The sequence below is a fragment of the Camelus ferus genome, chromosome 6, assembly GCF_009834535.1.
Source record: "Camelus ferus isolate YT-003-E chromosome 6, BCGSAC_Cfer_1.0, whole genome shotgun sequence".
In the NCBI taxonomy this organism is placed as follows: domain Eukaryota; kingdom Metazoa; phylum Chordata; class Mammalia; order Artiodactyla; family Camelidae; genus Camelus; species Camelus ferus.
In genome coordinates this window covers 71,826,548-71,847,529 of record NC_045701.1, presented here as the reverse complement: position 1 = coordinate 71,847,529, position 20,982 = coordinate 71,826,548, and the positions used below count along the sequence as shown (strand labels likewise).

At 47.9% G+C, this 20,982-nt stretch overlaps 1 protein-coding gene across 1 annotated transcript in view; it reads right to left on the bottom strand.

Moving 5' to 3' along the window:
- Positions 1-1,133: 1,133 nt before the first annotated feature.
- Positions 1,134-20,982, bottom strand: part of LRRC74A (leucine rich repeat containing 74A) — a 31,400-nt gene continuing 11,551 nt past the window's right edge. The window contains exons 6-14 of the mRNA XM_032482429.1: positions 18,325-18,374; positions 17,886-17,967; positions 14,804-14,889; positions 14,132-14,326; positions 11,031-11,126; positions 8,321-8,467; positions 4,371-4,478; positions 3,341-3,423; positions 1,134-1,259 (exon numbers count right to left, since the gene is read on the bottom strand). Of these exons, the coding sequence (XP_032338320.1) occupies positions 1,235-1,259; positions 3,341-3,423; positions 4,371-4,478; positions 8,321-8,467; positions 11,031-11,126; positions 14,132-14,326; positions 14,804-14,889; positions 17,886-17,967; positions 18,325-18,374 (872 nt within the window). The 3' untranslated portion in view covers positions 1,134-1,234. The remainder of the gene's footprint in view (positions 1,260-3,340; positions 3,424-4,370; positions 4,479-8,320; positions 8,468-11,030; positions 11,127-14,131; positions 14,327-14,803; positions 14,890-17,885; positions 17,968-18,324; positions 18,375-20,982) is intronic.

The following is a 20,982-nucleotide window of genomic DNA, read 5'->3' as shown; positions in this document are numbered from 1 at the left end:
GAGTCAGAGTAGGGCCATCCACATGCTCCAATGGGTAGAGTGGACGTGAATTTCATCCCACAAACTCCTTATGGTGTTACTTTATTTTCTTTTTATCATCCTAGTTTTGACTCTGAGACCATATACCAACCAATTAATGGAAATTCAATTTTAGGCTAAGACCTTAAAAAGAGGAGGGGAGGGGAAAATACGCTATGGGGAAGGGTACATGGATTATTTCAAGTAATGGTTCTGCCACATGTGCAGACAGGGCTCAGCATCACCTCTACCCTCAGTGAGGAAGCAAAGTGAAACCTGAGAGCTGATGCCTTGATTCCTAGATGCCGTTCCAGCGCTCCACTGGGAGTTCCTGGGCACTCTCCAAACCCTCCCAGCCTTCCACCACATGCCCCAAACAATTGCCAGGTGAATGAGTTTGCTTGTTGCACAGGTGTTCTTTATTGAGCACCTACTATGAACAGGCACTGTTGCAGGTGCAGTTCTTGCCCTTGTTCAACCCAAAGATGACTGGTGAGGTTAACCCAAACCCTTGACAGTGCCCATTCCCCACACCTGCTCAGTATATGCCGTTCTTGGCTATTCCTGCTCTTCTTTTGCTAAGCTCTTCGTGCCTCCCCAGTTTCCCAAGGAATTTTACAAAGTAATGCAGCATGGCAGATCCCTGGGACAGATTGGGATCCATTTTTTCAGCTGTTGCACTTTTCAGGTGGAACCATGAGACTCCAAGTTCAGGTGGCCAGGTCACACCAAGCCATGGCTACATGCCAGTTCTCTCTGTCTCCTGTCCTGGGCTTCCTCCACGTGACCCCCAAGCATTTGCTTCTAAAGGCCCTTGTCCTCATTTCCTGAGCATCTGTTCCTTCTGTCACTGCCTCCCGAATCTTAGCAATCTCCCCCTTGACACAGCTGACAAGCACTATGATGACTGCTTTTGTGCACTGACCCCACCCCCACCCCCTGCTCTCTTCCTGCCACCTAGCAACCCCTGAATTTCCAGTTTGTCTTTGTGGCTCTTAACGAGGACACCAAGGACGTGCCCCCTAAAACTGGAGGGTGCCCCCCTGGGTAAGGGCATGCCACCAGCCCGGAGACACAAGCCAGACTTTATTGGCTCGCTCACAGCCCTGGTGTTTGTCCGGTGAGGTTCCAGCCAGCTCTCTGCCTCCTCTCTGCCACTAGCCGGCTTGCTGAAACTTCACAGTCGCAGAGACTTCTTTCCAGACCAGACTTGTTGCTATGGCCTCGTCGTTTTCAAGAAACTGGTTTGAAAGGTAAGGGGATAATGCTGAGCGCCAAGGCAGCCTCATGGCTGATCGACGGGAGTGCTTAGACAGGCTCAAATACATCGAGACCATCTGTAAACCCATCTCATCTCGGCAGAGCAGGGGGCATGGTGCTGCTCGGTGCTGTCGCACAGGCGGGGATGGGTTTACCTTGTCAGCAGGACTTCGGCAGCAGATTTGAATTTAGAATGTGCACACGCTCATCCTGGGTCGGCTCTGCCGAGCCCATGTTACAGAATCACACGTGTGCAAACACTGAATACGGAAGAATGTTGGTGACTATTATTTGTAGTAGCAAAACACCAGAAATAACTTAAATGTCCACCCAATGAGATTAAATTATGAGACTTCTGAACTATGAAATCCCATGCGGCAGTTAAAAAGACTGAGATGGCTCTAAATGTATCAACATGGACAACAGAGACATATTGCAAGGCAAAGCAAGTTCAGAGGAATGAGACAGTATGATTCTAGTTATGATAAGAAGCTCTGTGTGTGTGTGTGTGTGTGTGTGTGTGTGTGTGTGTGTGTGTGTGTGTATGAGGGTAAAACAATACTCTGAGCCTACCACATGCCAGGTAGCATTCTAAATGCTTCACAGGCATTAACTCATTTAATCCTCAAAAGCTCCCAGCGGCATGAGTACTATTACTAGCCCCCTAATACAGATGGGGAAACTGAGGCAAGGGGAGGCTGGGTAACTTATCCAAGGTTCCACAGGAGCTGGGATTGGAACTCAGGTAGCCTGGTCCCAGAACCCATGTTTTTCACAACTATAGAACACACACACACACACACACACACACACACACACACTCAATTGCAATACGTGGGAAAAGCTATGGAAACATGCACCTGTGATTGATCCTGAAAGCACCTGGGTCCCTCCGCCCTGGACCCTCCCCACCAGCATCCCAAGGAACCGGAGCGGCACTTTAGGGAGGGCAGGTGGGGAGGTCCAGGGCACCGGGGCATGACCAGCACAGAGTGGGTGGGCCCCGGGGTGGTGTGCAAGCCTGAGCCACCCTGGGGGGGGGGGCCTTGCTGGGTGATGGTGTCACTTCTGAGTGACAGCCCCATGTGCCAGCCCATTATGTGCGTTGTCTCCTCTTGATTCTTATAAAACAATCTTAGGCTCTGTGATTATTGCCCCATTCAAAAGGCTCGGAGACTGGGAACCCTGGGCAGGGCCGCACCCTTACTAGGTCGACCAGGGTCTGCAGCTGGGTTTCTCCACACAGGAGATGCTGATCCAGGCAAGAACAGAGGTTTTAGGAGAAGGCTTGTGGGGCAGGACTAGGTGGGGGGTTCCTCCAACATCCTTAAGGATACTACAAGACACAAAGATACTACAATACACAGGGGCCCGATGGGATAACCCGCAGGTCGGCGGGGCCCTGCGGCCTTGGTGAGGAGGTTGAGCATGGTGGAGTGAGTTCCGGAACCACAGATCTGGGTTTCACAGGCCACGGCTGCCCCTTTCTGGCTGGGGGAACTTAGCTCTGTGCTTTCCTCCTGGAAGCTCTGTTTCATCATTCACAGCATGGGGCTGATAATATTTTAGCTGTTGGCGGCCGTGAGAATTCAGGCACCTGTTTGGTGGCTGGTGGAGTACTTGGCACGTGGTAAGGGCTCATGGACGTTGGTTACTGTTATTACCATTATCATGGCCCTTTCAGATCCCTTCAAGGAATTCAGCCTAAGTCACAACCTGCCTGACCACATAAGCTCCCACAGAGTTGAATGGCCTGTGGTTCCCCAGGGCACCATGTCGGCTCACACTTCGGACTTGGGACTTGCCATCCTCTGTCTTCTTGTCTGTCTGTGCGACCCCCCCCCCCCATGATGCTTCCTGTTTGGGCCTCCATGGTACCTGCTCACACCCCCACCACCCCTCACGCTTCCAACCGCTTGGTCCCGGGTGTCACTTCCAGTCTTCCCCAGGTTGTGCCTGGGGGCTCAGGTCAACCCAGGGAGAGTGACTTGGAGAGAACTGGGGGCCTACCTGGGGCAGAGGGGTAGCCCAGATGGGGACAGGCCGCAGGGTGGGGACTGACCTGAAGTCCACCATGTCTGTCTTCTCACCCAGCGTCTTTATCAGCTCCCTGACTTGGTACCGGTTTATGGGGACCTTGTTTTGCTGAAGAGGTGGATAGAACATGAGAGGTCAATGGAGCTCTGTTCCCCTGCCTTCAGGCCTCCCCCACTGCACATGCATGTGCGCATGTCTGTGCATGCACGCACAAACACACACACACACACACACACACACACACACACACTACCTAACGCCTCACTCCCCTAGGTACCACGGCTGGCAACCGAGGGCTCAGAGGAAACTGAACCCACAATATGTAGGGCAGGAAGAAGCCCCCCGCCCATGGGTCATCGCCGAGACACCAGAGCATGTCCTGTTTCTGGGCAGCAGCAGGGGTGGAGGGGATGGGGAGCCAGGTGGAATGGGCACCCCGGGGGTGGATAAGAATGCTCCTCTGCAGCATAGGAAGTTCATCCTTTCCTTCCTGCCACTGAGTCCTGACCGGTCCTCTTCACCATGTGCCCTGCTGAGGGTCTTAACCCCCAACCTGGGCCCCCACAAGGTCCTATTCTTGCAGGGCCCAGTCCTTCCTCGGGCTGCTCTGGTGATGGATCTTTCCACGTTTGCATTTCAGGGGGGCCCTCAGCACCTCCATCATATTGGGGGGGAGTGTGAGATCTCAGGCGAGATGATGGGGCCAAAGGTGAAGTGCTGGGGCTTTGGGATGTGGTCTCTTCTCCTGCTCCCTTTTCAGATCTGCCCAGCAGCCAAATGCACTGGGGAGAAAGACCTAGAAGGTGAAGAGTGCGTGTCTTTAGACAGCACCTCAGGTCCCCAGTGGCATCCAGCCATGCAGTGCAGAGAATGGCTTCAACAGGCGATTGGGGGAGGTCCTAGGTGTCCTCTGGGGTCTAGATAAAGGAGGTGCGGCTTCCCACAGCCTGCCCCAGGGAGCTCTAGGAAGTGCTCAGGCTTTGTGTCTGTCTGTCTCTCTCTCTCACACACACACACATGCACACGCAGTGCCTGCAGCCTGGGAACCAGTGCACCTGTATCATAGCTTTCCGGAAGGCGCCCACAGACATCATCGTCTCTCCACTAGGGTTCAGACTCCTGAAGAAGTCCAGGATGGAGATTTTGTGTTGGTCTGCGTAGCTCTGAGAGAAGCAGGAGACACCAGGAGCAAACAGGCGGCCTTGTAACATCTGTAACAACCCCCACCGCCTCATCCTGACAAAGGGCAGCGAGCTCCCAGACCTCCCAGGCTAGGGGGAGATGGGGGGTGCGTGTGAGGAGGCAGACTCAGGAGCTGGAACACGGTCTCCATCTGTGAGCACTCTGTGCAGACTCTGTGCAGAGTCTCGGCAGAACCTCACGCCAGGATGGTTCCTATGTGTTTGCCCCCACCCGCACTGAGCAGACCCTCCCTGCCCTCCCTCCATTCGCTCCTTGGAGGACTGGAGTAGACACTCCCACCGCATGGATCGTGTTGCAATGTAGTGTTTGGCTTTGAAGCTGCCTCCACTAAGACAAGCAGAGACAGTGCTCTGTGGGTATGGGTGGGATGCTGTTAGCTCAGAGACCAAAAGACCAAAAGACCAAAACACAGCGATGCAGCATGACCAGCAGGAGAATTCATAGAATTACCCCTGTTTTACACACATTCTTATATGGAGATGCACTGTGTTTCAGTATTTTAAAAATAATATTTGATTGTTTTTGTCTCAAAAATTTTACCTACTCACATTGTAAGGTAGTTTTAAATTAGTAGAAAGGAGAAAATGAAAAATAACCTCAACCCATGAATCCAGTCCCACCACCCAGAGGTAACACCTTGTGTGTTTTTCCATCTACCTGTCTCTCTAGCGATCTTTCTCCTGTACGCACTGTTTTATAAAATGCACTGTATTCATATATTCTGAACTCCTTTCCAATATTATTAAATAATCTTTTGGGTCCCTTTTCAGTATCTTTCTGTTTCTCTTCTCCTCCCACTCTCACATGGCCACGGGCAAGGCCCAGCTGTATCGATAGATGTTTCTGCGGACACCCCTGCTCACAGAGGACCTCCTCAGGGGTCAGTGCCTGGCCCCTGCTCTTCTGTCCCCCCATTTCCCTCTCTGCTGTGCACTGCCTACCCCACCCCTCACTCCCGGGTGAATCGCAAACCTACATTTCCAGTGCTGCCTCCTTAACAGCTGCTCCCAAGTCCATGCTGACACCCGATGTGTACCGCAAAGCAGCACATCCAGAGTGAACCTCAATCAGCTGAATTCTGCAAACTGCCACTGAGGGCTGTGGCCGAGAGCGTGGCTGAGCCCTCGACACCCAGTCCCGTTCCTTCATACCGCACCTCTCTGTAATGCAGAGGCCTGAAAACTAAAAATCAGCATTTCCCAACCAAAGCTGGGGTTGCAATGGGATGGGTTTCGTCAAGCCCGTGGGTGAGGCATGCATGTGGCCCATCTGATTTGGAGAGAGCAGGCCGCCGGCAGCTGTGGGGGTGACTTCTTGATTCAGTGGGTGATTCCCATTAGAGGCAGAAGCAGCAGCCATCCTGGCAACCCAACTGGGGTGTTTGGGGAGCCATTTCTGGAATCTAAACCTAGAGTCTGTTTCTTCAGCCTCCTAATGTTTCTGTGGTCTATCTCCAGTGATATATCCCTCCTGGCTCAACCGAGGTAGAGTAGATTCTGTGGTCAGCAACTAAGAACCTTGACTCAGACAAAGGCCCGTTACTTCAGTAGGTGCTACTGATAAGCCTCAAAGTAGCTCCCGCCCTGGAGTAGTTCAGGGTCCTGCGGCGAGAGGCTGAGGCAAAGGGCTGCGGGAGCACATGCTAAGGGCACTTACTCCTGACCAGGGAATGTGGGAAGGGCTGCCCGAAGAAAAAGTGACTCCTGAGGGCAGACCTAGACAGTAGGAGGAGTGAGTGAGACACAGAGGGCAGGAGGAAGGCTGTTCCAGGTGGAGGGATCTAGAGTTAAAGGTAAGAGAGAACTGATGCAAAAAGGAACGGGGAGAGATCCAGCAGACGGAAATGTGGCAGATGAAGGGGGAGAACAGGAGTGATGAGGCCAGAGAGGGGGGCAGGGCGAGGGGTGGCCCCTTTCCCCACTGGAGTTCCCTACTACTGGCAATGTTACCATCTCTCTTTCAGTCTACAGGGCTTAAAGACTACTGGTTGTCGTTGGCTCTCTCCTTTCCCCACAGACCTCCCTTTTCCCAGCGCGCGCGCGCACGCCCGCACACACACACACACACACACACACACACTCACTGGAGATGCTCCGTAAAGGTATCTCCTACGTCTGCCCCTCCACCTCCATTGTCATTCTCAGCCAAGTTATCCTTCTGTATGGAGAATACTACAATCGTGTTCTCATTGGTTTTCCCCACTCTCATATTTACCTCTGTCAGTTCATTTCCCCACCTGTTGCCAGAAAAATCATCCCTCTGTCCTGCTGGATTCACCCCATACCCCCTGCTCAGCAACACTCACTGGCTCCCTACTCCCTGTGGAATCAAACCCCACTCTCAGCTTAAAACCTGAGGACTGCCACTTCCATCCCCAGCCTCCCCCTGCAGCCTTAACTCCCAGGTGTCCCTGTGAGATGGGAGCCACGAGGTTCGGTTCCCATCCCCCAAATGCACAGCATGTGACCCCCACTCTGCTTCTTGGCCAGTGGGAATCCTCTTCCCAGAACCGCTCACCTGAATCCTTTCTGCTCTTCAGGGCCCTTGCCCAACCCCAATTCTGCCAGGAAGCATCCTTTTCTGTGCCCAGTCCTGCCGTGACCTCTATTTTGGATTGCATTTGCTACCTTTGTCACTTGTTTATTATTTCTCATCTGACACTTTCTATTAGAAATTACTGCATCTGTGCCATCTTCCCAAGCAGATTGTTGGGTGCCAGAGAGGAAGGACTCTGGTTTACATTGTAGTATGGCTGGGTCTCTCCTCTGGGATTCCTCTCCTCTACTGTTTTAAAACAAGGGGGCGAGGCCCCCACTTTGCATCAGATAACTCCATTCCTGCTCTTCTTGCAAAACAGGTTTCCCCTTGTTTCCACCTGATGTCATCTTACTGGTAAGATATTTGATGCCGCTTTGCCTTCTAGAACTTTTCATACAATGATAACTTTCATGCAAGAGCTCTTCTATTTAGTTCTGGAAATGAAGGCACAGAGCAGAACAACCAGGGGCAGGAAGCAGCCTGGGGGCACATACCCAGCAGAACCTGCATTTGCAGGGAACTATCCCTGCTGCCCCAGGTCTAACCCATCTGCGCCCTGCAGCATGCCTGTCACCTGCTCACTGGAGTGAGAGCCGGCGGCGGTGGAAACACCAGGCCTGGGCTGGTCGCTGCTCTGCGAGGCCATCAGACCAGGGGAGCTCCAACACTCCTCTTCCAGCTCTAATATCCTCTGAATTTTTATTTCCACTGTTACATCTGCCTCCTGTGACAGCCAGACATAATCTGAGACTCGAGCCAGAGTCAGACGACCACTGGAATAGAAGACTTGAGGGTTCCTCTTTAGCTGAAGCCAGCATAAGTTCAGGACATCTTGGCATCCTTACCAGCTATCAGAAAGAGCCTGCATTAACTGTGTCCTTTTATATGCCAGGCATTGTTCTGAGCCCGTCACGTATATTATACACTTTAATCTTCACAGCAGCCCTGTTGGGGTGGGTACTATTATTATGCCCATTTTACGGATGAAGAGACTGAGGCACAGGGCACTTTGGTCAAACAGCAGCAAGTGGAGGAGCCTGGATGGTAGAAACCATCCTGTTCCAAGCCCCTTCTGCTTCATCTGGCAGTCAGAAAGCACTGCTGAGGGATCCGGCAGATGCAGGGAACATTCTACATCTGAGACATTCCTTGTCAGAGAGGCTTGTGCAGACGCCCTCAGGGGAGGGGAGACTCTGGGAAGCTGAGCCAAAGGTCAGCTTTCTGCAGGGGTCTCTGGGGGCTCCGAGAGGAAAGCAGGGCTCACCTGGATCAGTTTCAAGGGACTCGTCCAAGTGAAGAGGGTTTTCTTGGTGGAGAGGCCTTGCACTGCCTTGTATGTCACGTCCAGCTGGGGGTGGATGGCGCACACTCCATCCAATATTTTCACGAACTGCTCAGACACCAGCACGTTCTGAAGCAGAGAGAGAGGGGACCTGTCGGGGGGAGGGCACTGCCATGGTGCCACCTCCCAGACCAGCAGCTCCTCCCCCAACAAAGTCTTTGTGCTGTCTTTTCTAGTTTGTTCTGCTGGCTGCATCTAGACTGGGATGGTTCATCTTTTTTAGAGCTTGTGGTTTGACTTGTAAGTTTCCCATGTGACTTTGACTGGATGTTCTAGTTGGGCGCTGGTGGCCTGTCACATACTGTCAGCTCAGCTCTGCTCTTGGAGGTTAAGCATAGGTGTCTGGGTGTGACAGATGGGACACTGCTGTGGGGTTGTGAGAATGGTCCCCAGACAAAGGCCTGAAAACCTGTTTCTGCACCAGTGCTGGTCTTCAGAGCAGGGGCCTGGGCAGAGCATCCCTCATTCCAGCAAACCTGTCACAGCTCAAAACGCACTGGGAAACCCCTCCCTTCGTGGAAGTGCCCTCAGAGCTGGTGCAGAGGCTGCAGGAGAACACGTGTCCTGTGTAATTGCATTTGATCAAACCTGGCCTTCATCAGTGTGATCGACCTGCTTCCTTCCTCAGATGGGGTTCTGAGAACATTTTGCCTTTTCAAAGCATTGAACTCATGCTTAAGGGCTGAAGACTTCCTCCCTCTCCTTTGTAGATATTCTAGAGAAAGTTCTAGAAGCATCTACAAGGGAGGGATTCCAACACCACTTAGAGTTCTGGTGGCATCGTTAACAAGAGGGAAGGAAAACGCCAATTCAGACCTATTTGCTCTGGTAGGCTGGTTGAGTGGCAGGGTGAGCCCAGCTCAGGGCTTTCTATGACGTCTTGCGGCTAAACAGCACCATTGCTAACATCCCCTCAGACACCCCAAGGCGGTGCTGGGGTTCATACCTTCCAACCTGCACTACAGGTGTGGGAAAACTGAATGCTAACAAAATCTGGACATGTGGCTGAGACTCAGAGGCAGGGCGGGGTGGGGGCAAAGGCAGCATCGTGGGGTGCAGGTCAGGGCTACAGGATGAGGGTGGGGAGAGGGGCTCGGAGGGGAAGACCCACGAACACAAGAAGGAGACTAGGGCAAGGAGGAAGGGGTGAGGGAACACAGTGAAAAGAAAAGCAGGTATGTTGTTACAATGTTTTATAATCTGTGGCAAATATAAGCCCACATTTTACTTATTAAATTCCAAGAAGCTTGGGTATCAAATTCAAAATATCATCACTGATGGAACTGTAAGGTATTAAAATCTTAACCAAACATTGTATCTGTGTGGCATTAAACAAATGTAAAAGGACTTTAACACTGTACCTTTACAGAACTCTACAGTAGAAGGAAGAAGCCCTGGGTCTACTCCTTGCTGTGTTTCTCACTTGCTTTGTGGTCCTGGGCAAGTAACCTAACCTCTCTGTTTCAGTCTCCTTACATGTAAAATGGGAAAATGGGAAAATGAGGAAAAGTACTTGTTATGGGTTGAATTGTATCCCCCCCAAAAGATGCTGAAGTCCTAACCCCCCAGTACCTGTGATTGTGACGACTGGGAAACAGGGTCTTTGCTGATGATCAAGTTAAAACAAAGATATTCACCCTAATCGGATATGAATGGTGGTCTTATAAAAAGGGAACATATGGGCACAGAGATAGACATGCACACAGGGAGAATGCCATCTGAGGCTGAAGGCAGAAATTAGGGTGATGTGTCTATAAGCAGAGCAAAAGACTGAACAGCAAAGATTGCCAGCAAACTACCAGAAGTGGGGAGAGGAGCATGGAACACATTCTTCCTCACAGTCCTCTGGAGGAACCACCCCTACCAATACCTTGGCCTTGGACTTCTCGCTTCCAGAACTGTGATACAATACATTTCTATCATTTAAGCCCCCTGCTTTGTGTACTTTGCTTTGGTGGTCCTAGGTCACAAATACACTCTACCTACCTCCCAGAGTAGGATCGAATGAGCTGGCATCTATAAAATTGCTTTGGAGTTTAAAAAAAGAGTATAGAATAGTAGATGAGCAGAGGATACTGCGAGCACCAGCTCTGGGATGATTCAGGCAAGAGCACCTGGCGGAGTGAAGTCATCGTCTCAGGCTTCCCTCCTCCATCACAGTTTTTTGTTTTACCCTCAAATGCTACTCTGGGTAGAGTAGGCTGAGTCAGGACATGGAAACACAAGTGTGTACGTGTTTTAATACTCTGATTCTAAAAATCCTGTGGTTCTGGAAGCATTCTAAGATTCAAAGCCATCCACTGGCAAAGCTGACAGTAGACAACTCTGCTCTGGGGACCCCCTGCCTTTGTTTCTGGTGCTCCTCCTCTCTGCCCTCAGGCCCTCTCCAGGGGCGCAGGTCCTGGGTTCCCAGAATCTGGTAAATCATTTCACACTGTGATGTTATTGACTGAATGGCTACTCCTACAAAAAGGACCCCTGGAGGTGGCAGAGCTCTATTCCAAAAGGATTGATCTTTTCATGGAGCATTTGTGTTAGGGCCCTGAGGACTAGAGATATTGGCACCCAAGACACAGTGGCCGTGGTAACTGGCTTGCCACCTGGTGTGAGTGACTACCATTTGATCACTTACGGAAATGTCAATGTCTTCCATCTTGGATTTGGGGTTCCTCTTGATGGACAGGATCAGTAAAACAGCCCCATCCATACTTATAGGGTTCAGGAAAAGCTGTGGAAGGAGGGGCGAGACAGGAGGAGGCAGAGATGGGGACAGGAGAGGCTGGCTCAGAGCACCGCTTGCATTTCTTCCCACCAAATCACAGTCTCTGTCTTCCTCCCACAATTCTCTGTAAGCACCTATCTCCCTGTCTGTCTGTTTGTCCAGTCATCCATCCACTTGTCCATCTCACTGCTCATCCATGCATCCATCCATCCAAAACAACATCTATTGGGCCTGCCACGTGCCAGTCACTGGGTTAAGCACTGAGGGATGCACAGGCAGACATGACAAGATCTCTGCCCTCAGCTTACACTCTAGACGGGGACATAGACAAACAAGCAAATGACATCAGAGGGCGATGATGGCAGTGACAGAGGTACCCACTGGTACTGGAGGAGCAAGGGGAAAGGGGCATCCCATATGGTGGAGGGGACACTTGAGCTAAGCCTTGCAGGACTAATGGGGATTAGTTAGGTATGCAGAAGGTGGGCAGGACCAGAGGAGGGAATAAGATGCACCAAAGACGACCTGGGTGGGTGAGTGCAAAGGTGCAGAGGTGTTTGAGCAAAAGGAAACGTTTCATGAGCAGATGCAGAGAGAGCAAGGCCACAGGCTGTGATGGGTGGGATCACACAGGACCCTGTGGGCTTAGCTAAGTACTCAGGGCATTATCCCAACGGCGCTGGGAGCCACTGAGACGTGGTGTAGAGGCAAACAGCAGGGAGCACGCAGCCCAGGGGCTCTGCTTACCAGCTTTCTGGCCTTGAGTTAATTCCCTGACCACCAAGTACCTATTGCTGAGGGCTGCTCTGCAGAATCAATAAATGACTTCAAGCAAAGCATTCAAAAGAGAGCATGGCAAAGGATGGGAAATAGCTCAGTGCTAGAGCGCATGCTTAGCATGCATGAGGTCCTGGGTTCAATCCCCAGTACCTCCAATAAAAGAGACAGAACACGGCACATAGTAAGCAGCCAGTGAATGTGAGTTGCTACTGCTGAAGGCTCTCCGCTGGTGGTTTCCTGACGAGGCAGGCCGAACCTTTATTGAATATCTACTATGTTTCTGGCATTTCCCAGACTCTGACATACTCCAGTGAGAAAAATCAGCCTGGAGCCCTGCCCTCAAAGGGCTTAGCAACTAGACTCTTGTTTGACTCATTTCTGGAGAGAATTCCTTATTTTTCCAAGGTCAGGGAAAGGAGGGCTGGGTGGGGCTGGCTGTGAACAAGAGATAATTCCAGTGGCAAATTGATTAAGTCTTCCACCTCTGGTCCAACTAAGAGTTACATTTTAAGCTTTTTTCCTTTCATCTTTAAAACGTTTTTAAAAGCTAAAATATATTAAGATGAAGATAAAATATGTGGTAAATGCAGAAAAATTTAAAAAGAGGTAGGGGAAAATGTTAAAATCTCCTATATCCCGCTAACCAGAGACAATCCCTGATGCCATTTTGCTGAGGCAGGTTGTTAGTCTTTTTAAGATATAGATTCTCTGAACTTTCCTTCGCTTCATTGGACACTGAGGCTGAACCCTTTGCAGGTTGGGTCAGTCCCTCTTCTCTGAGTTACACCTGGTGCACCTCCAGCCAGGCCGGACTCTCTGCTCCCCCATCAGATGGCGCCTGGTCTGGTCTGCTGTCACCACCCTCCCTCCCCTGGTTGGAATCTGACTCTCTCTTGTCAACCTCAGCAGCTCTCAGGTGGCTGTCCTCTTGAAAGCCAGCTCATTGTCACTGGGAGTTCTTACCTCCCATTCTTCTTCCAACACCCCTGTGTCTGTGGTCCCCTCAGGGTCACCCCCACATCTTGTGGGAGCTGGAGCTGCAGTAGAAAGCCAGGTAGAGCTGATCTCCCCCTGCTCCTTGCTAGCTGCATGGCCTAACAAGTCATGCAGCCTCAGTTTTCTCATCTGACAAGTGGGGTTAACGGAGCCTGCTTTGTAAGATTGGGCAGTTAGGAGGCAAATCGCTTGAAACGGGACCTGGCTTGTGTTAGGAGCCCCAGAAAGGGGACTTGTTAACAGAAGTCCTCATCTTTCATGTGTTTCCCAACTTCCCAAGAGCTTCTATGTTATAAATTAGCTTCTATAAGCAGATTAATTTAAAATGAAATAGGTATTCATTCATCCACTTAATAAATATTCATTGGGCATCTACTACACACCCAGGACTCTCTGGGTACCAGGAGTATAATAATAACGGGCAAAACCAAACACATCTTTGTTCTCATGGAGCTTTCGCACCGATGGTGACAGATAGTCAAAGTCACCCAAATGAGAGTGTAAGGAAAGACTCAGGTGAGTTCTGGGTGAAGGGGGACAGGGTCTACAGGTCCCGGCAGGTCCCTGAGGAATCGCTGCTCCAGCTGTGCTCTGAGGCCTGTGGAGGGGACAGCGGGGGAGGAAGCAGCTTGGGCAAAGCTTTGGTGGGAAAGGGGATGAAAGAAGACCCTGAGGCCGTGGCCGGAGCGCAAAGGAGAGCAGGTGGTAAACCGAGGCTGGAGAAGTACACGGGGTGAGAGAACTGGATTTGAGCAATGGCAGCTGTGGGAGGTTTAAGCGGGAGGAGAGCAGATTGGGGTGGGGATGGAAGGCAGATTTATGCTCAAAACGCACACTCTGGCCACTGCAGTGTGGAAAGAATCTGGAGGAGATCCAGATGGGAGGAAGGAAGACCACGCACCTGGTGAGAGCAGAGGGTGACACTGGGTTTATATCAGGAAGATGGCCAAGGATTTCCACACATGTGAAGCACAAGGTAGATTTTCCCTGCAGCAACACTCAGCCCCATCGTCCTGCTGCCCCAACCACAACACACACAGACACACACATGCCTGCTCAAACGTGGGAGCACACACACATATGGATGCACAGACACACACAGATATACACACACGGATGCATGAACACACACATGGATGCACAGACATCACACACACACACACGCGCGCACGCACACGCACACGCACACACACACACACCAGGCGTCCCGTGCCCAGCTCAGGTAGTGACCTCACCCTCAGAACTCTGAGGCTCTCATTCGCCTCCAGCCCTCTGCTGATCTTGGAGAGCCCTTCGTTGCTGATGTTGTTGCTGCTGACGTCCAGGTGGGCCAGGCAGTTGTTGAGTCTGAGGACCTCCCCTAGGGCCGAAGCCCCCTCGTTCCCAAAGCTGTTCATAGAGATATTCAGTTTCTTCAGGGCCGTGTTAACCTGCAGGGAGAGGGGAGGACAGCACTGGCACCAAGCTTGCCTGCAACCCATCCAGCCAAGGGGCCCCGATTTTTACCCCCTGCTGGCATCCAGACTGGGTGCTCAGTGGTCCCCGGGAGAGCGATCCGCCAGATCTTTCCAGATCCCTCCCAGCTGGGCTCAGAATCTCAAGTACTCTTGAGGCTCATTCCCTTTGGGCTCAGGTCCTTTCCTAACCTCTAGTTAAACTGCCCTCTTGAAGGACCCCCGGAGATGCCAACTAGGCCCCAGCAGGGTGAATTTACCCAGGTAGGATCTAGACTAAATAATAATGTGCATCCAGGAGTTGTGGGAGGTAGACTAACAATGTGACGATCACTTGATGAGAGCTCAGTCTGCCCTCAACCACGGTGACTACAGGGAAGAGGTTCAAGGTGGCAGACGGGAGGTCCTGGCCGTCCTCGCCCCGCTAAACACATCACTCCCAGCGTGCCTTACCCGGAGGCCACTGCACAAGGCCACCGCTCCCCGGCTGTGGAGGTGATTCCAGCTCAGATCCAGTGACTGGAGCCCTATGTTGAAGGCTGAGGGAGGGAGGGAGTCATCTCAGCATCCCCCACACCCCAGAGAACCTACTCTCAGAGCTGGCAGACACCCACAACACTGGGGGTAAGGATCGCTCCATCCTCATGCAGAGCAAAACACCGAGGTAATAATTTGTCAGTTACTCATTTAAACATAAAATCACAAAAGGATTCCCAATGCTGCAACGATGTAGTAAAATACTCATGTATTGCAGGTGGCCAGCAAACAGTATAGTCTATTCTGCAAATACTATCTGGTCCCAGATACTTTCCTACTGAAATATGTTTATCACAAAGCAATATCACCCTCTGCGACCCTTTCTAAGGAGACAGTACAGGATATGGGAAGAGCTTTGTGCTTGTAGACATTTACCATGGCATCACCTATAAAAGTAAGGTTTGAGACTCACAGGGGGAGGGTGGAGCACATAAATATCCATCTGGTGGAAAATTACACAACCATTGAAGAAGATGGAGATAGCACAGGAAACAGGGGTTGTATTTATATAGGGCGACTGTGAGGGGCTTGGCGTGTTGTATCACATGATGTCTTTCCCATGGAGACCTATGGGAACAATGGTGGCCCCAGAATTTCCATCCAGGGACACAATTAGGTGGAAGTGGGGAGGCCTCAGGCTTGTCTAGAAGTCGAGTTTGCACAGAAATTGTACCTCTTTTTAAACTTAAAGCTGCTTTTGCTTACATGCTACACAGGGTTGGGAAGGCATCCTATTTAGACGCATTATTGTTGTCATTTTTATCTGGGGAGGGGGCATGTGCTGAGGACACTGACACCGTCGGAAGGAGAGACTAAAGCCCTCTTAACTGAGTGGGAGGAATCGCCTCCAACCCTCAGGCCCAGAAAAAATGTCTTATTCTATTTTACTTTCTGTGGACAGAGCACTCTGTACTGATGTCTCTCTTGCGTCAACCACCAGGATAGACTTCCAGTAAAGGGCACAACACCTTCTATTATTTTGAGGACAAACTTTTCTCCTGCCTTCATTCTCCCTCCCTCCCTGCCTCCTTCATTCTTTTCTTACTTCTCTTCCCTCTTCTCTGCCAAGCCCCTCACTTAAATTATACTGCATGCCTTCATCTCTTAAATGGCCACAAAATTTTAATTTTATTTTTAATTCTGTTCTCAACACTTACTAGCTGTGTGACCCTGGGCAGATTATTTATATTTTCTTATCTGTCAAAGGGACATGTTCACCTGTACAAGGGTTTTTGTGAGGATGGATGTGAAAAGCCTAGCGTGATGTCTGTCCTAGAGTAATCATTTGATACTTGGTAGATTTAATAATAATACAGATTTTTTTTTGTAGGGGGAGGAGGTAATTTGGTTTATTTATTTAATAGGAGGTGCTGGGGGTTGAACCCTGGACCTTGTGCATGCTAGGCATGCCCTCTACTACTGAGCTACATCCTCCCCCGTATAATACACATTTTTAAAAGTTGCAAATATACTATGATGGTAACCATATCACACAGAAGGTAGTCTGTCTCATTTTAAATTTATGTTTTAAAATTGAGCTTTAAAATGTTTGAAAATTAGTTTTCAAATGGAGATTCAAACTGCCCAACACTTCTTTTACACTTTGCTGCTCCCTTCCTAAAAGCTGTTTTATACTTATTTCCTCCCTTTGAGTCTGTCGGCCTGCACCTGACTCTCTGCTGAAGACAGAATCTACTTCACTGAGAAAATGGCAGCAGTGAGGCAGGGGAGCTTCACCCTCCCAGCATGCACTCTGCCAACCCACCTGCCCCCACACCACGCTTGGCCTCCTCCCTCTTTCAGTGATGGATCTGTCCCTCCTGCTCTCGGAGGTGTCCCCTCCGTTTCTGTTCTGGATGCCATTGCCTCCAGCCTTTTCAGGGACTTGGCTCCTCTAATTATCTCCTCCTTCTGCATCATCAATTTCTTCTTCTTTTCTTTCTGTCAGCCTTTTCCATCCTTAAAAACCCTCCTGGACTCTAAGCCACCTGTCTTTCTGTTCCAGCCTTGACTCAGTGGAGCTTCTGGAGTGGCTAATGTGGCCATTTCCACTTCTTTGCATCCCATTTTCAACTCAACTCATTCCAGTTGGGTTTCCATACTCACCCACTTTATGAACACAGCACCTGTCAAGGCCACCAATTATTTCCACATTGCTAAGTCACTTTTCTATCTTCATCTTATCTGACCTCTAAGCAGTACTGGACCTAGCTTACCACTTCCCTCTTCTTGAAATACTCCCTCACATGGCTCCTTGATAACACACTTTCCCTCCTATTTGACTCACCACTCCCTCTCCAGCTTCTCCGCCTCCACTGCGACCCCTTAAAATGTTGGAGTGACCCAGGGGTCAGTGTGATGGCCACTTACTCAATTCTATCTGCACTCCTTGCCTGGATGGTCTCATCTTGACACGTGGTTTAAATACATCTACATGCCTATAAGACCTTTTTGTTGTTTTATTTTGCATTTTTCTAATTACTAAAGAGTTTGGGCATGTGACTTTCTTTTGTCACCGTCCATATATTTGGATCGTTTTAGTGGGAGTATCTATCACTGCTTAATTGATCAATACGATCTTTTCTCAATATTCTGAACAGTCATCTTTTATACTATACAAATGCTGCACACATCTCCTCCCTATCTGTTGCTTGCCTTCATCATTGCCCCATAATGTCTTTTATCCCATACATGTTTTAAACTTATTGTTGTCAAGTATATGAATTGTTTTTGTTACAATTTCTGCCCACTGTCCATGTTTAATAATCCACTGAAGTCAGCAAGCTATTTCTCTACATGTTCTTCTAATCATTTTAAAGTTTTACTTCCCACATTCAGGTGTTCGCTCCATTTAAAAAGTATTTCAAGTGTGGTTTACATCACTTTTCTAATCAGAACTTTCAGTAACAACAAAAAATAGGAGATGCAGCTCTGACCAGCAATCATACCCCAAGTTCCTTTCCTGTGCTGGTCCCCTCCCTCCCTCTGACAGACTCACCCAGCATCTGTCCCAGGTACTCTCCTGTCTTGTCAGAGAATTGGTTGTGACTGAGATCCAGCGTCTTAATTCTGTAATTAGCCTATGAAAAGAACAGTGGAGAAAGAGGTCACTTTTGTCTTCTATGTGACTGCAAATACCTCACTTATCTCAGGACAGTTTGATGGCTCCCATACACCAAACATTAAGTAGGCTAGTGGTCTTAGACTGAGGACAATTTCTTGTTCATTTTCTGTTGAACGGTTGATGACTGCTGGGAGAATTTAGCACCGTCCAACTAGTCTTACCAGTTGCTTCAGTTTTTGATAGGATCAGCAGAGTCCCAACGCTCACCAGCTCCCTAAAGTAAGCAAGTGGCCTCACTTCCTTATGCCCAGAGCCACCCAGCTCCCAGGGACATCTCTCACAGTGCTGGCTGCTCCCAGCCCTTGCTTCTTACCGACAGGGCTTGGCAGAACAGCTCTGCGGATTCTTCCTTGAAGTTGTTTCCTGTAGTGAATGAAGGCGGGCATTAGCAACGGTCTCCAGACTAAGGCTCCCTTCCCCTCCTGGCCCTGCCAGTCTCTTGCCTTTGGAACAATCAGACATAGAAAAGGTGGCACATATTTAAAGCCAATGTATGGGCACAGAAGAACACCGGGAGAAAAAAAGGGCACTAATTACCATCTCTTTAATGTTCCTTCCCCTCTCTCTCTGCCGTGACTGTCCAGGGAGTTCCAGGAGTCAGTACACCATACCCTGTGCATCCACTGGCTGCATCAACCCCTAGCCCAGTGCCTACAGTCTGTAACATTATAAAAATGCTAATCCAAGTCTAAGCAGCGGGGTTGGGACTAGAGGGACGAATGAGGCACACTTGCTGTGCATGCAATACCTAAGAGGTGCCGAAAAACTCAGTAACCATGATGACTATCTCAATAAAATATTTTAAAATCAAAATCAATGCAAAAATATCTATGATGAACCAGATTTAAAAATTTTAAATGAAGGCATGTTCTGACCCTGTACTTGCATGGCCAGGTCTTAGTCACCTCACCCCAATCTGTCCCTGTTAGATCCTGTTTTTTATTTAAAGTGTTAAATTTTTTCATCATGGAATTGTTTTTGCATTAATTTTGGCTTTTTAAAATATTGCATTATGATGTTATCTGTGTGGTTATTGAGTTTCGTGTTGCCCCTTAAGCTTTGTGGCTGAGGTGTTTCCCTTATCTTCTCCTAGCCCCGGCCCTCCTAAGCAATCAAAAACCTCAGTGATTTCTGGGGAATGAATGGCACAGGCTCTTTTCCCCAAATTTCTCCTTTGAACTCTTGATCACCTCTGTGTCTCTAGCACCTAAATAGTTTTTGGCACATAACAGGTGCTCAATAAATCTTTACTGAGTGAATGAATAAATGAATGAATCCACTGAAACACAAATACTTCTTTGTTTCTAGTTCCAATGAGATGATAATCTAATCAATGTATAAAATTAGGTAATCAGTTATTCAGATTGTTATGTCTCTAACAGTGGTTACCAACAGTGCAGTAGCTCTAAGAGAATCATTTAGGAAGTTTGATAAAATACAGAGTCTTAGAGCCCTTTCCCTAAAGATTCTGATTCAGCAGCTTGGGATAGGGCTGGGAAATGTGTATTTTTATAGAGCTTTCTGAATTAATATTATATTAGAGGTCTTAGCTAATACAACCAAAAAAAAAAAAAAACAAAAAAACTCTAGGAGCTATAAATACTGGAAAGAAGAGACAAAAACTTCCATTATTTGCAGACATGAACACCTACCTAAATAATTCAAGAAAATTAGCAAAATGTTAGAATAAGATAATTCAGTAAAGTGACTAGGTAATAGGATCAAGGTACAAAAATTAATAGCTCTCAAATATAACAGTAATAAGTAATTAGAAAATGTAATAGAAAAAACATTCTATTCTCATAGGAATAAAGTGACTAAAGACTTAGATGTAAAATTAATATGAAATATGCAAGACTTGTAATAAACTAAAACTATAAAAATGTATTGAAGAACATAAAAATGGCCTGAAGAAACCAGTTCTTAAGTGAAGATATTTAATATTTTAAATATGTCAATTCTCTCCTAAATTAATCTAGAATAGTAAATATAACTCCAACCAAAATCCCAATTTTTTAAAATGGAACTTGACAAAATGATTCTAAAATTCAACCAGAGGAGAAACTGTAGAAGCATAGCCACAATTATTTTAAAAAAGAGGTCAGACTTTGTCCGCTCAAATACAAAACATATTATAGCATATCATATAATTATATAACTAATATATTAAATATTATATACTTGATATATTTTATAAATAACAACTAATTATATTCTAACATATAGGATATTATAATTTTAATATTCTAGACACATATTAAAATAGTATAGTGTTCACATAGAAATAGACAGATTAATGAAACCGGATAGAGAGTCTAGAAAGGGACCAATATTTATATGGGAATTTAATATATGGTAAGATGACGTTCAAATTGGTCAGTAAAGGATAGATTATTCAATTAATGATGCTTGGGCACCTGGCTATGACTTTTGGAAATAGAATATTTGATTCATACCTAATACCATGAACAACAGTAAGTTCCAGATATACTGACAATATACATGTAAAAAAACAAAATTACAAAAATATTTGAAAAAAAAAAGAAAATATTTTTATAATCTGAAGTAGGAAACAAGTTTTTAAGTAGGACTACAAAAATCAAATCCGTAAAAGAAAAAGATTGATGAACTTGACAATGTAAATATGCAAATTCCATATAAGAAAACACCATAAAGAAAGCTACGTGTAACATGCAAGTATGAGTGTCTGTATTATACAAAGAGAGCCTAATACTCAGTAGTGCAAACAATCTCATGTAACAATTGACCATTTCTTAGAAGAAGAAATTTAAACAAAAACAAGCATCTGAAAAGATGTTCTATTTCAATAGTTATGTGGGAATGTAATAAAGATAATAATAGTGGTGAACACTTATTGAATACTTGTGTCTTGGGTAGTGTTCTAGGTGTTTCAGGCTTTAATTAACTTAATTGTCACAATAACTGTCTGAGGTAGGTAATGTAGTTGTCC